At 45.0% G+C, this 16153-nt stretch overlaps 1 protein-coding gene across 4 annotated transcripts in view; it reads right to left on the bottom strand.

The window, feature by feature from the left end:
* Positions 1-777: 777 nt before the first annotated feature.
* Positions 778-16153, bottom strand: part of MAP1B (microtubule associated protein 1B) — a 96447-nt gene continuing 81071 nt past the window's right edge. For 3 of the 4 annotated variants that reach the window (XM_040262687.1, XM_040262689.1, XM_040262690.1), the window contains 3 exons: positions 9367-15868; positions 6348-6586; positions 778-5172 (listed from right to left, as the gene is read on the bottom strand). In XM_040262687.1, coding sequence (XP_040118621.1) covers positions 5017-5172; positions 6348-6586; positions 9367-15868 — 6897 coding nt within the window. In that variant the 3' untranslated portion in view covers positions 778-5016. The remainder of the gene's footprint in view (positions 5173-6347; positions 6587-9366; positions 15869-16153) is intronic. The other variant, XM_040262688.1, reaches the window with a different exon arrangement.

The raw sequence follows: 16153 nt of genomic DNA, 5'->3' as shown, positions 1-16153 counted from the left end.
GCCCTTGGAGGAATCATCCAGTTTGACCATCTTGTCAAATCTTCTCATTTTTTCCAGGTAAGGAAGGAAATTCAGGACAGATTAATGACTGAGGTCACACTCACAGCCAGGTATGGCAAATCTAGGATGAGAACTTGGTTTGGGGGTTTATAATTTAGTAGGAAACCCTCTCAATATCTTCCTTCAGTTACACTGCTCTATTTACTTTTTCTTTGTAAGCAATAATTTTAACTCTATCTGATCTTCCAGTTTCTGTCCTTAGACCCCAAGGTCCTCTCGGGCTTAGCTATAAAAGATAACTCAACAGCAGTTGTTGGAGAAGGCAATGGCACCCTACTCCAGTACTCTTGCCTGGAAAATCCCATGGATGGAGGAGCCTGGTAGGCTACAGTCCATGGGGTCGCTAAGAGTCAGACACGACTGAGCAACTTCACGTTCACTTTTCACTTTCATGCACTGGAGAAGGAAATGGCAACCCACTCCAGTGTTCTTGCCTGGAGAATCCCAGGGATGGAGCCTGGTGGGCTGCCGTCTATGGGGTCGCACAGAGTTGGACACGACTGAAGTGACTTAGCAGCAGCAGTAACAGCAGTTGTAAAAAATAGGAGCAGGGCCCTCTCAGAAGTTTACCAGAAACCAGGGAACCCACTCTGCAAAGAATATAATCACCCTCGTGAAAGAACCCCCTACACACGCACACCTCTGTGGGCAGCAGCTCCCAACTCTCCAACGCACCCAAGAGCAATACACAACCAAAGACAACACAGCACACACACCCACTTTTGTATTTTTATTGTGGAACTGAGTTTCTTTTTTCTTTTACATCAAATATCCTCAATGGAAGAGGGGATATTGCACACAAATATCATAAAAGCACTACATATTACTTTCACTGGAAACTAATTTTCTACATTAGATATGACTGGATAGGATAGAAGTGATGCAGGATTATAAGACGTAATACCATACACAGCTGCGGACCGACACAAACACCATTCAGGACGAGAGAGAGGAGTGGGAGGTGCTTCTCGGCAGGGCCCAGGCCCCACCCTCCCAGGGGAAGGGCCGCGGGGCCCTCTGCGGGGCAGCCTGGTCTCCAGAGGCCCCATCTCAATGGCTCCTTTTTTGGGGAGGAGCGCCAAATGAGTACAGAGAAGCTGTTTATTTTTCCCTTCCTTTTCAGTTTTTGATGCTGCCTTTTAAAATGAATAAAGTCACAGATTTTTTTTTTTTCATAGTAAATAGTTTTAATACCAGGTGAATAACCTAATCGCCTTCAAAGAAGTGCTCATCCCTAGGCTGCTTTTGGTGTGTTGTTCAGTTGGTTAAATGATAAAAAGCTTTACAGTTCCTTTCAAATGGAAACAGGATCGTTTCTTCTAAATCTGAAGTGCAAAAAAAAAAAGTTATTAATCTAACTCACCATATCATTACTGAGCAAGAACCTCCTGTGACAGGTGACTAAAGAGGCAAGAAAAGCAATTTCAGAATTGCAGAACAGCTCCTGAGAGCTGAAATTTGGTAACAGGGAAAATGAGATGTGGTAAAATTTCCATTAGCAAATGATTAAACCTTATTAAATGAGTATTGGAAAGCTCCTAAACTGTGTAAGCTATTGGAGACACTTAAAACATTCATATACACTGGGGAAACCATTCACTATGATATGTAAGGTTAAGAAAAAAAATTTTTTTTGAACTCCATGGGAAATGGCATTTAAGGGTTGGGGGAGGGGAGAAAAGGGAAGGTCAGTCATTGTATCCAGTCCCACCACAAGACTGAGAAAAGCATGCACAAGGATTGGGTTTTGAGAAAAGGGATAGAATTAGTTAAAATTGAAAATGGAGAATCATCTCTAACATTTAGTCTCTGTAGAATTTTAAGAATACTACCAAAAAGGTCATGATCATGAGTGCTATATCTCGATGGAATCCCATCATTTAAACAATGTAAATTCCTTCCACTCAAATATTCAATCTATACAACTGGATTACATAATCAGTATGAATAAAGCTCCTAGAAGTCTGTGTCAATCTTTAGCTCTCACCATGAATGTACATGGTACATTGTGATGGCTGTTTCTAAACTAATTGTATATTTATGGAACTAGCAAAATTAGGTTAGTCACACAGGTAGGAAAGGTGTCTGGAAGGACAGGAGCAACCTATAATGTAAATATTGGTTTTCCTGTGATACTTGGGCTCTGTGGTCATCACTGAGAATAATGGATGGAGAAAGGTACTTATCTATTTAAAGAGCCAGCTGATCAGTGACAGCTTTTGTGTATTTTTTTCCACTAAATTCCAAAGCAAAAAAAGAAAGAAAAAGAGTGGGATAGAATGGTTATATTTGAAGACTGGCTATAATTCTCCTAAAATGTTTGGTTTTTTTCTTAAAGCAAAATTATGTACATTGTAAACTAATGTGGGAAATTGGAAAACAATTCCATCTTCTATCAAAGAAAAATCAACCAGAGGTCTGAATTTGGCAAGAAGGCTGGAAGTCTGTTTCTCTTCCAATGCATTTTGTGAACCAACTTAACAACTAGTTATTAAGAATTATCTTGAGTATCATAGGTTGGCTCTTAAAACACCTTTGAAGTAGATGAGTTTATACTCATTGAAATCCATTTCTGTCAATGAGTTTCCTAACATGTGTTCACTTTTTGTACCCTTAATCAATGTGTTGTTCTTAAGGACTTCCAAGAAATAGGGTAATAAATAAAAGTTGCATTTCTAGAGAAGCCTAAAAAAAATAGATTAATTTTTTTTAAAAAATTAAACATTGAAAAATGTAATTCACAGCATTAAGTAAGACTGCATTTGGTCCTCAGTGAAGGGACCCAGAAGAAGCATTGTTTAAACCCTCATAGTAGTTAGCAGTGCAAAACACACACTTATCAGACAAAAATAAACTAAAATGTTAATTCTGAAATAAATAACTACATAGAAAATAAAACGAGGTGATTGTTGACTACTCCGTAGGTCTTAGAGTCTGCAGGAGATGCAACGCGACAGAGCCCAGAATAGCTGTCACCGAAGTTTGCCACATCTGAACACTGGGTGCGTTGATCTGCAACTTGAAACTTGACGTCAGTTTTAATCATGAACTGGCTTCCCAGGTTCATAGTTCAGTGATAACAATGATGAACATGATCTCTGAACTCTACATAATAAACCGTAGGAGCTGGAAATTCATTTGCTTTCAATGAATTTTTTTTCCCCAAAAAAGAAAATCCCAAAGCAAATTTTTTGCTAGGGTCCTTTGAACTTGTCTTGGTTCTTTTACCTCATGGTTGAAGATCTTGAAAGAAGTATGCAGGATACCACTGATGTACTTGTGATGGCTTAGAAAAGTTTAGCCATTCTCCCCCACTCTCAAATAGCACATACTCAGATTTTTGTTATGGGACTCAAGGGGTAGGAGTTATCACTATTCCTGGTAGGATGGACTTTTAATAAATATTATTACTGCAATATCAGACTTCAGTTTTCACCAGAACTTCAAAAAACACTACTCATTTTTTTTGTCTTACAAAACACTTAAAAAAAAAAAAAAAAAGGACTGTCACTTGAAAATTTTCTGCGCATTTTCCTGTAAATGAAAACATCTGTTAAAAAGTTCATCTATGAAAAGTTCCCACGTCTTAAAAAAAAAAATTCTTCTGTACACTTGTTCCCATAATTATGCTGAAATTAATGGAAAATTTAAAAAAAAAAAGCCACTGTAAGACAAAGGAAGCTAAATACTGTACAGTTGCTGAGAACCTCTTCCACCATTAAGATTCAGTTTTCCCAGTTCTGATCATAGAAGCCGTTTCAGTCTTGAACTTGCAGTAGCAAAGAAGCTAAGACAGGCTCAACTTGTTTGGCTGAGGGGCCTGAGGTGGTATTCAACACACAATGCTCAGCATCAGACTGTTGCACCAATCAGGTAAGCTCCAAGTACCCCTCCCACATGCACACACATGCTCCTGTAACTGGAGTATCTATAATCCTACACGGATGTTTTATAAACTTGCTGTCTCACATTAAAAAATAAGTGCATCAAGTATCTTTGTACATTCAAGTCACTTCCTAAGGCAAATTGTCTACCTATGTACTCCCAACTGCTTTGGTATTTGCTTGTTAATTGGGGTGGACTTGGGTGTCTCCGCATGCAGGTTAATTGACTCAGAGTGGACTAACTGTGTGCACAGATGCTGGGAACATGCCTTAGATCAATCTACTTGTGTGTTTGAAGAGTCTGAGAGTTCTGAATGGGGTTCAAACCACTTGTATGTCCAGTCTACACTCACTACACTATGTCAGTGTGCAGCCTTCAAACTGAAGGAGCTTAATTAAGGCGTGAAAAATCTCACATGCCCTCATAACAAGAGTTGTTCTTTTCTGTTTTCTTCCAGCCAACTTGTTTTAGGAAATTAAGACCCTTTTTGATGACTCAGACTGACACAAGTTGCAAACTTTGCAGACAACAGAATAGACAGAAAATGCAGACGTGACTGTTGGTTATTTTCTCCTCCCTGCCCCACCCTGCTCTCTTTCTCTCTGGTATCTCACCAGCACTCTCTACCATTACATCTCCTTCTCTTGCATTCCTTTTTCCTTCTCATTCTCTCTCTCTCTATCTCTCTGTCCTGTGTTCCCTCTCTTTTGTGCACGCGCACTCTCTCTCTCTCTCTTTCTCTCTAAGACAAATGCCTCTACCTTAGCAGAAGTCAGTTGGGTTTGCTAGTGCATGGTTTCCAAATGTTCAGCAGAGATGAACTGGGGTAGGTAATTTTGCAGTAACTTGAACCCTAGTGTGGGAAGACTGCTGCTTCCCTTAGCAATCAGCAAAAACTGAGAAATATTAGTGACTTGTATCACCATGACACAGTATAATGTTTGGCAGGTAACAGTTCAGCGACTTATTTAGATGAATTGACTTTTTTCTTTTTTTTTAGAAAAGGTGGTTTCAAATCGAAGAATTTCTGGAAACAGAGTTCAAATCCTGTGGTGTGGCTGACCTTGGTTGTTACAGTTCGATCTTGCATGCAGGGAAGGATTCATCTTGCATAACCACTGTGCTGCTGCTTGCTAAAACCATGATGTTGAGGTCCTGCTGTTTCTCATGGGTCTCCTGGTACCATTCCCTCATCACTTCTGAGTCATGAGTCGGGATCAGGGTCACCTGCATGGAGGGAGAAAACAGCTGCTGAAGAGCAGAACCAGAAATGGGGTGGGGGAAAAAACAGAACAGCAGTAAGGTATTAATTAGACCATTAGAAAAAGAAAGGGAAAGAGAAAAATATTCTATTGTCCTTAGAAAATCCAAAGGACTTTTCCACTTACATTTTCTAGGAACCAGCATAAAGCTGCTAAAAAATTAGTTTTTCTGGGGCAGTTGAAGATAGAACCAAAGCGAGTCATGACTAGCCAGTTAGTTCATCTGTATCAGTCTTCAGTTCTTTAGTGTTATGAGTTCTTCAGTTAAGGTGGAATTTCTTGTATTTTCTTTAACACACTGATAGATTTTACATTAAAGATACTGCATATTTAAAACAAAGGGGCTTTAGTTATTAATGCAGCCAAAAACCTTCTAATTGCGTGTTAACTAACATTTCAACATGAGAGCAAAGATTTATGTCTTTAGTTTGTGTGTGTGGTTGGGGACAGAGGAATGCAGTGGGTAAGTGATTACTAGCTTAAATTCTACCTAGTATTCAGTAAGAAGCCACTGAGTGCTTCTCATTAGATTTCATATGATGAAATAACCAGGATTTCTATTTAATGTTATGCAAATACAGTTTACTAGATCACTATACAAAACCATAAGTAAAACTTAGATAAAATCCATAGCTGAAATAATGAGTGGTTTGTGGCTCATTACAATGTTTGGGAGTTGGGAGTGTCCTGCTGAGGACCACTTTCAGCAATGCTCCTCCTGCAGAATCTCATGTGGACAGCTGATTTTCTAAATGGCCATATCTCTAGCTTTCGTCTACTTGGGAAAGACGAGTAAAGGCTAATCTTTATCCATCTCACGTGTAAATATGACACTTGGTTACATTGCTTAATATTCTTGGTATATGAAGGGTGTGTAATCTTGGGCCCACTCTGCAGATTATGCTTTAGGGTGGTAAAGTGGCATTCCTCAAAGTCCATGGTGGCTGGTGGCAAGAATACTTTTAGACCAGCTTCTGTGTGTGAAATCCACTTTGTCCAAGTGCGCACTGTGTTCAAGTGCGGCAGGCTCCCTGGGCACCTCATGAGGATCCACGGCGGTGCCTCATTAAACATGATCCCTTCCCGCTGCCTCTGGACACAGCTCCATGTGTTGTGCAGACACCGTCCTGGAACTCTTACCTGCATGTTGCTGCCCCACTGGGCTTTCCCTTCCAGCAAGGCATCCAGGACAGCCCGGCTAGGCTCCTCAGCAGCAGGGTCGTTCCCACTCACCACGTAGTAGGACGACCTCACTCTCTTGAAAAATTCAACGTCGACATTCTTACTATTGCTATGGTTGGGAATATAGCATAGGTCCAGGTACACAGGGGGGCCTGGGGGCACAGCTGAGGGCTTGGACGTCTTGTTGGTTCCTGGCCCTTCAGTAAACAAATAAAAACAGAGAAGGCCAGGGTCACAAAAATTCGAAGAGACTCATCTGTCCAGCACACCTTCCCTACTTATTCCCAAGAAGGCGTTCTGGGCCATGGGAGGGGGTGTGGGCATTCCCCTCTCTCACAGAGGGCATTTGACACTGGCAGTTTGAGACAGCATCACCTGGCTGTTTACCATCTCAGGAGAAATGAAGGATGGGGTGTTTCCCTTTGTGGACAATTCATTAGCAATTAAGAGTTGCCAAGGCTTTCCCCAAAGATAGAACCAGACGGTAACACTCCTAAAAGAGCTGCTAGTGTGTCTTAATTTGAAATGTGATCTAAGAAATAGATTTTGAAGGACAAAGGAAAGCATCTGCATTTGGTAAAGCATAGTTAAGCCATCTAGTAATTCATGTTAGGATTTCATTTAAAAGCAATTTGGCCCACAGCTGAATGTTATCCCCTCACATTTGATCTAGCCAGTGGTCAGATCTTAATGTCATATGACCTCCAAGACCCTCAGCACCTCAGTCTCATGCATAAACTGATGAAACACTGTATTCTCTCCTTAGGACAGTCCTCTAAATGGTAGAGGTCTCTCCTTAGACAAGACTGGATACCAAACTTTAGCAACAGGAAGGTTCGGAAAGACTCTGCTTTCTCTAGCCAATCAGAACATACCGGACTGAGGTAAGGGGTATGTCACAGCCAAAACTCCCCCCAAGCCAGAAAGCCTAGGCAAAGTGAAGGTTCAGATTAATCTCAAAGTTTCTGGGTACCTTGTTTCTAGAATTGGCTTTCTGATTTGTCCTAATTAGAAGGTTGAAACATTAACGGAACTAGCATTGTAAGGCAGTGGTTCTTCCTCCTGGCCACATGATTAGAATCATTTAGCATGCTTAATACAGATGCCCTGGCTTCAGTGGGCTGTGGTAGGGCTTCACTGGCCAGGGTACCATCATTTTTTAAAAGCATCCCAGCCAATGCTAATGTGTATCTGGTTTGAGAACACTGCTGTGAAACCACTTAAAATACTAGCAAGGTCCTCTATATTTAATTCTCTTGCCTTTCTCCACGGGATGTATAGAGACTGTCATCTCACAGTCAAAACCAGCCAGTTTATTTTTATTTTGGAGGGCAGGGGGTAGTGAGAATCGGCCAAACTGGTATTTGGATAAACTGAATCATTTCATGAAAAGATTGACCAGCCATTATAATGAACCTAAGCTAAAAGCCCTATTCATGTGTAAATCTCCCAAAGAATTCTGACTTGTAGCAGAGGTTTGTGAGTTACAGTTCATCTAATATTTTTAAATGCCTGCAGTTTCCACTTGCACCTTCAATCACTCCCATTGACACCAAATGAACATTGCTCATAGAAGCCCAAACTGAGAGAACCACTAGAAGTTGACCCAGACTTGTTTTAAAATTAATTAATAGTGCAGTTTTGTCTTTTAAAAAAATCTGTTGGGAAAGCATCCTCAATGTAAATTCAAATTAACTCACTTTACCTCAAAATTATCTTTAAATGACCCAAAAAAAGTGATAAAATCAATCGTGTGGGCTATAGTGTAAGTTTCATGAGTTTGGTAGCAAATTTCAGTTGGGTTTATATCTGTTTGAATGGATTTCATGTTTTCTCCTAAGTGCAAGGTCACTGTCAAGTCCTTTAGATCAAGATTTATTATCTGGTGGCTCTTTACTAATTCTAAGCATGAACAAATTCAGTTTGTTTTCCATCTGAGTCTTGAAATTGATGCTTCACGTTGCTTAAAAGTAAAAACTTGTAACTAGTACTTCCTAAAGTATACTGAATTTTAGGGTCTCAAAGTTTCGTCTATCAGATTTTCCATAATAAATCAAGAAAGTGTTGTTTTTTGCTTTACATGTTTGTGAACTGTGATCTAAAACCCTCAAGTAACTAGGTAAAGCAAATAAAATATATGAATTCAAATCCCTGTGATTGGTTTGAAGCAACAAAATGAAGCTGGGTCATCAGAAACCCAGATTCATCAAAAACCCAGATCATTGCCAAGAACTTGATAAGTCTAAGAATCTGAAGTCAGGGATGCCTGCTCCTGCCAAATTGAATTTCAACCTAAAACAAAATGTTGAGTCTGTATTAGTGAGGCAATGTGGTCAGAATGGAATAAGTAGAGTGTTGGATGCTCTTTTCTCAATTTGTACTGGGTACCCAGTGGTCAGCTGACCTCACTGGTTGATAAACAGAGCACTGCCTTGAAAGAAGATGCATCTCCAGCCAGGTGATTTTTTTAATTAAAAAAATGTTATCATTCTAATTAAAATATTTTTATTTTTAAAAATGGAACCTAAACCTTGGACCCATGCTGTTCATTCCAGGCTTGCCTTGGAACTCTAGTTCCCCCTAGGCCTGTGGGAGCTCCTGGCTCATGGCACTTCAGCTTGATTCTGGGGCCAGCATGGCTGAAGCCAGCGTCAACAGAATCTTCCCAAGGAGCCTGAAACACACATCCTTGGTTCTGAAGATTGAGACAAGGCTGCAGTTTTGCAAAAAGGAGCAAACCCAGGGGTCGCATCTGGGAAATCAGAGCTGCCCTGGGCTATATGCTGAGCTCCCCCCAAGGCCTATGGGCTACACTGGGCAGGGCTCCCTACCTTGTGGCAAAAGAAAATGGTGAAAGGAAGAGCACTAAGCTGTGCTCTCTCACCTCCCCAGTACAAAGGCAGGTGGAAAAGCAGAGGCTGGAGCTACAAGTAGGATTGCAGTGTCCTGCACCGGGCTGCCAACACCTCCCACCTACCTGCAGTTGCCGTCTTCACCGATTTGGACGTGGAGGCGTTGGCAGCATTCTTGGTCTCCTTGTCTTTCTCTTCCGCACGTGCAGCTTTAACCTCAGGAGTGGTGGTAGTTTTGGTCGCTTTTTCCACAGATTCTTTCTTCTTAGGAGAAGCCACTCTGGACACCTTATCCGAGGACTCCTTCAAGGCCCCCGGCTTGGGTGACGCCGCAGAGGGCTTGGACTTCCCGTCACCCTTCTTGACGGGGGAGGACGACTTGGTCTTCGTACCAGGCTTTTTGGTCTTGGTCTTCTCTTTCAGGTCTTTCTTCAGGGCTTTGCCCAGGTTCTGCTCGATGGCCAAGGCCTCCGGGTCCATCATGGACACATCAGGGTGGCGTGGAGAAGGGCTACGGTCCTGCATGGGGGCCGGAGGTGGATCCATGTGTTTGTAGGTGACGGTTTTATCTGTGGGGATGGTTTCCGACTCATCTTCAGAGTCAATGTTGGCATCAGCTGTGATGGAAGGGCACTCCTCAGTCTCTGGAGGGACATCAGAGTCAGTCTGGGACGGGGCGGACTCGCTGACTGAGGTGGGAGGGGTTTCGTCACATTGTCGGCCCTGGGGCTTCCCTCCAGGAGGCGGCGGGGCTCCTCCTGACTGGGCGAGGGGCTTTTCCGATTCTTCAGTTGGCTCTTCACTGGCAAACCACTCAAGAGGATTAGGGTTAATGAAGGAGGGTGAGAGCTCCGTCTTGGGATGCTTGTATTCGCAGGAGGACACAAGGCATAAGTCCACATCCTGGCGAGCCTCGGAGGGGGACTTCTTTTCTGCCGTGTAGCACTGGTCTGAAGTCTCATAGGCATACGAAGACGCCTGGGGGGCGCGAGTGATCTTCTCCGGGGTCTCATAACAGTATGCAGAGGCATCTGGGGATCGAGCGGTTGTTGTCGATGGCTCGTAGGTGTAACTTTCAGACTCAGGGAAACCGGCAGTTTTCTCAGTGGTCTCATAAGAGTAGCTGGAATCCCCAAGTGTGTGGCCGCCCTCTTCAGAATCATCATAGCCATTGCTGATGTCATCCAGGAGCCTTCGAGACCGCTCAGTCTTTTCGTAGCTGTAAGCACTCACTTCAGGGGTCCTTATGGTCTTCTCACTTATCTCATATGCGTACCCAGACTCTTCCGGGCTATGGGTGGTCTTTTCAGTAATCTCATAGGCATAGCCACCATCTTCAGGAGTCTTGCTGGTCTTCTCCATGGTCTCATAGGAGTAGCTGCTGTCACATGGGGATTTGGTGACGCTCTCGGTCTTCTCATAGTAATAGCCACTCACATCTGGGGTCCGGGTGGTTTTCTCATAAGCCTCATAGTCATAACCTTCTTCATCTGGGGACCTGGTCATTGTCTCAGGCTTCTGATAGGCATAGCTGAAGTCTCCAGGTGTCTTTCCTCCAGTATCCTTCTCCATGCCAGGTGTGGTCAAATCTCTATTCAAGGCTAGATGGTGTGGCATCGTATCAAATAACATGGAGGCACGGAAGCCATAGGGCTCTGCGGACGCTGCATCCATCGGTGGGGGAGAGGCAGTGTGGCACGCTGCTGTGCTCTCTTTGACTGCAGAGGTAGAATCTGAAAAACTAGGGGAATACAAAGGAGAGGATTCTCTCGGGGTGAGCGGAGAGATATCAGATTTAGGGGAGAGCTTCTCAGCATCCAGACTTTGCACTTTTTCAGAGGTGAGTGAGGCATACAAAGATATGTCTCTGGGAGGAACAACATCGGACAGAATATCTTCTTGGAGAGGAGATGCTATCTGAGAAGGGGTGTGAGCAGAAGAGGTGGATGGGGAAGCCTCCACCTGAGACACTGAGATGAGCTCAGAGAGATCATTATCTTGGGTGTAGGACGGCTCCTCTGTTGGTGGGATCTTATGGGATAAACTAGAGTCCTGCATGTCAGAAGGACTGTAGTCCACCTCAGTGGGCCCATTTTCAGTGATATGAAGCATGCCTGCACCCACTGGAGGGTGATCGGGAGACTGACGACTGAAGTCCATAGCAAGGGAGTGCTCAGGGGACTCCTGGCCAAATTCAATAGACATTGAGGATTGTTCTGACCTGTGATCTTGAACCGGTGTCTGAGACTTGGCTGTTTTAGGGGAGAAGTCTGGTGGAGAAATTGACATTGGTCGTGGGCATTCTTCTTTTGATGGAGACATTTCTGTTTCCTGGAAAGTGGTGGGCGTTTGCACAACAGACACTGAAAGAGAGTCATCTACTTCAGTGGAGTGTGGGGATCCAACCTCAGCATGCAGTGAGGGAGACACGTCGTCTGTCGTTGGCTCTGGGAACGAGCTCGTAGCCACAGAAGCTGTGGAGACTGAGGCCACACCCTCCATATGAGAGTATGTGTCTTCGACTACCCCCTCATCGACAGGGGTAGCTGACTTGTCAGAGACGGTGCCTTCAGAAATGGACATCTTAGTGTCTTCTTTAAGAGATCCAAACTGACTGACATCTATTTGTGTAGGAGAAACATCTCCTCCTAACTTCCTTTCATCTAAGCTCAGTCCTGCTTGAGAACTCATGTCTTCAACATCATCAGTTTTCTTTTCTTGACCAAAGTCTTCCTTTATTGGTATAAAATCTGTGCTTTCCCCTTCCTGTTTGTCTTGGAAAAGCCCAGGGGAAGTCATGTCAGAAACTGGACTTATCTGGTCTGGAGAGGCTTCTTTTCCATCCTCTCCTTCAAAGGGGCTTTCGGTACCTCTGCCAGGAGCCTTGTCATCTGCACTTAGGAAACTTTCATATGCGGACTCGGATCCAATTAGGGGAGGGCTCCGTAATGGAGACAAAACTTTTTCAATAGGAGATTCTGAGTCAGGCACAGGTTCATCCATGGGGCTTATGGAAGCCCTTTCACTTTCATCTTTGGCATCACTGAATTCAAAGCTCACTGGGACTGCTGCTGGTTTCTCAATGACCTCTGTGGGAAGATGACTAGATTTCTCTTCAGTTGGAGATTGGTAGTATGGTGTGTGGCCAGCACTGCCAGTCACAGACTGAGATGGAGACACTACCTCCAAGGTCTTATCCTCAGGACTGGCACAGTGTTCTTCCACTACTTCTTGGGTCACCTCAGGAGACACTGGGGCAACTTCTGCCTCTGCTGAGACTTTAATCTCATTGGGTGTCAGGGAAAAGTTCACGCTACGTTCACCCAGGGGGGTCTTTTCTATGGGTGATGGCGGAGATGGACTCAGGGATGGGCTCTTGGGTGGACTGAGTTTTTCATCCAAAACTGGTGAGACGGTGTCTTTGATCTCCAGCGTGGCACCAGCTCTCACATCTTTCTCTTCAGAGTAGTAGGCGTCGCGTAGAGCAGATCTGCTGAATTTGTCTTCCTCCATGGAGGAAGGTGGTGAGATGGTGGAGGCTGAAGCATTGTAGTCCCTCCCATCAGTGGCATCTGTTTTTGACCCATCAGAAAGTCCATTGAGAGATGTCACAGCAGGTTTGGCATATTCCTGAGAATACAGTGAAGACTCATATTTGGTGATGTTTACAAATTCTTGAGACGGGGACTCCGTCTCTTCATTGTTGGTCTCGTCACTCATCACGTCTCGGGGAGTAGACATCTCATCCATGGGGGTGGGCTCGCTGGATATCTCAATGGTAGACTGGGTGTAGCCGGAGGTGGCTGTGAATTCTTCAGGCTGGTCTTCCCGATTCTCCTCGTCAGAGGCAGTGGCCTCACTCTCCGAGCCTCCAGGTAAAGTCTCATCGTGAATGGAAGAGGCAGGTTCTCGGACGGGAGACTGGGCTTCCCCCGGCTTGGGGGCCGCGGTGAGGAACCCGTACTCGGCCTCGGCGCGGCTGGCCTCGGCGGCCTTGTCCACCACAGCCCTCACGTAGTCTTCCGCTTCCGCCTTTTCGGGCTCATAGTCTTCCTCCCTGGCGTCCTCAGCTCGGTCCTCCTCTTCTGCCTCCTCCTCAGACTGCTCGGCCTCTTCCTTCTCCAGGGCCTCGTCCATGTCTTCTTCAGCTCGGTCGTCACCACTGGCCACAGACTCCCTCTTCTCCTTGACGTGCGCGTCTGCCTCAGCCTTGGCACTCTCCTCCTCCTCTGCCAGGCTGTGCTTGGAGGTGCTCACACGCACGTGGTCCTCTGCGTCCTCTTCCGGTTCCTCCGCCTCTTCGGTTTCTGCCTTCTCTTCATAGTCTCCGGTCTCAGAGGACTCCTCGAAACCTGCTCCCTCATCTTCAAATTTTTCGGTGTCCTCCACCCCCTGCTTCTCGACGGGCTCCAGCTCCTCGGGGGTCTGCTCACACTCCCCCTCCCCTTCAGTGGTGGTGATTCCCTCATCGGGGGACTCGGCGGGGCCTTTGATGACTTCGGTCTCTTTCTGGATGACATAGGCTTCGACGGGCTCAGTGTGCTTCAGTTTCTCTTCATCCTCGATCAGCTCCAGCTGAGGCTTGATGTCTTTCGCGACGTCGACCTCTTCAGCCTTCAGCTCCTCAAAGTCCTTGGTCAGATCCTCAGGGGACGACATGAGGGACCTCTCGGCCTCGAGTTCTTTGGCGGGGCCGGTGGTTGTTAACCCAGCCACGGCTGCAGCAGCGGCCACAGTGCCAAGGGCTGCGGCCGCAGCCTCTGCAGTCTTGCCTTCTTTCTTGACCACTTTAATCTTTCCCTTCTCCTTTGGCTTCCCAGCAGCCACAGACTCTTTCTTGACAGGCTCTTCCTTCTTGGGTACTTTTGGTTTTAATGCAGCCGGTTTTTTTGCTTCTGCTACGGGAGTAGGTGATTTCTTTGTGTCTTTAGGAAGTTTCTTAATTTCTTTTTTGGGTTCCTTTTCCTCCTTTTTAATTTCCTTCTTTTCCTCCTTCTTCACCTCCTTCTTGGCTTCCTTGAGTGGGGTTTCTTTCTTAACCTCTTTTTTTATTTCTTTTTTCTCTTCTTTCTTGATTTCTTTTTTGACTTCCTTTTTCACCTCTTCCTTTTTTGGTTTTTCCTCCTTCTTGACGGGTGTTTTGTCCTCCTTCTTAGCCACTTCTTTCTTTGGCTTTTCCTTTTCCTTCTCCTCTTTCTTCTCTTCGGGTTTTGGCTTTGTCTCCTTCTTCACCGTCTTCTCCTTGGCGACTTTGGGTTTGACATCTGTGCCCTGCTTCTCGGCGCCCTCAGCTTTGGCCGGGGGCAGCTCTTCTTTGCTGGGTGTCTCCTTTTCTGTCACTGGAGGTTTGGTCTCAGTTTTCACAGGTTTGTCTTTTTTCACCGTCACCTTTTCTTTGCTTTCTACTTTGGGTGCCTTTTCCAACCCTTTGGTGATTTCAGGGGTTTCTTCTTTTGACTCCTTTCGCACGGTTTTGCTGGGGAGTGGTTTTGCGGCTGGTTTCAAACTCTCGCGGCTGTCAGCCCTCTGTTTCAGTTTTACTTGTTTCACAGCAGGGGTGGCCACCTGGCCCGTGAGATCCTTCTGGGTGGCCAGCGGCTGCTTCAGGAAGTCCAAATGTTTGAGCTTTTCCAGTCCTTCCAGGATATTGTATTGGGTGCTGTTGCCAGGAAAGAGAACTCGGATGATCTTCTCTGCAGGGTTCGCTGGATGCCACACAATCAAAGATGAGACTGACGTTAAATAGGAAATTGGGATGTCTATTTCTTGACCATTAGGCAGGATTAGTTCAGCCTTGTCTTTGTTGGTGCCAGTCCACTGCTGCATGAAATACTGCATCTCCTTGCTGCTCTTGACTGGGTTAAGCACATACATCTCCAATTTACCAACTCCCATTTTTTGGAAAAGAATGACAGGATCAATGGTATTGCCTATGCTTCTGAACAGAGGTTCTGGCTTCATGGACAATTTGTTTAGGTACTGGAGAGTGAAGCAGGCTTCTTCTATGCTTCTCTTCATCTTGATGTTTGGCTCTGGGTTTTTCAGATTTTCAGGTACATTGAGAAATACAACTCCTAAGTCGGGAGAGATGAGGTTTTTCATCCAGTCACTATTGGTGGTGGAGCCCTGAGACTGTTCCTCTTCGAGCTCTGCAATTTTCCGTTGGAGCATGCTGTTTATTCCAGGCAAATTGTCGTCCCCAATGTGGGTGAGCAGGATGGAGTCCACTCGGTCCAAGTGTCGGATGAGCTTCCAAAAGCAGGATTTTCTTTCTGAGCCTCCGTTGATGAGCATATTGAATCCATTCACTGCAAACAGTGCAGAATCGCCCCTCCCTCCTGGAAAAATGTAACAGCAGGGCTTGGAGAGCTTTAGAAATCCACCTGATGTGGGGGGTTCTAGGATGTCAAAGGGAGACGGGACTTCCACAGATTCCGAGAGATACTCAGTAAACTCAGAAAGTCCTTCCATTTCTGGCAATATAGACGCTGAGTTGAGTTTAATATTGATGAAGTCTTGGAGATTGTGTCTATCAAGATTGGAGTTTTTCCAGTCCCCTTCTTCGGGACAGAAAAGGGTTAAGCTGGCTTTGTTGGCAGGATGGGTGGTACTCAGTAATTCCCCAATCTGGGATTTTAAAAAAAATCATAAGAAAAAAAGAAAAGGTTTAAGTGACTGTCATCACTTATCCAGTCCCTCTATCTATTACTAGGTATTACAGGATCATCGGATGCACACAGGGCAAATGTCAGGTGTTGGTAGGTAAATATTTCCATACTGGTAAGCTAACAGCCTCTGTCCTGACAGCTCCTTCCATTCCCTTCTGCCTTCTCCCTGCTCCCTGCTCCCCCACCTCAGACCTCGCCACCATCTGTTCTTGCCCCGCAGGGGATCTTCAGAATTCTGCTCCAC

The sequence above is a fragment of the Oryx dammah genome, unplaced genomic scaffold, assembly GCF_014754425.2.
Source record: "Oryx dammah isolate SB20612 unplaced genomic scaffold, SCBI_Odam_1.1 HiC_scaffold_20, whole genome shotgun sequence".
In the NCBI taxonomy this organism is placed as follows: domain Eukaryota; kingdom Metazoa; phylum Chordata; class Mammalia; order Artiodactyla; family Bovidae; genus Oryx; species Oryx dammah.
The sequence above is the reverse complement of the archived record's forward strand: the minus strand, read 5'-3'. Positions and strand labels throughout refer to the sequence as shown.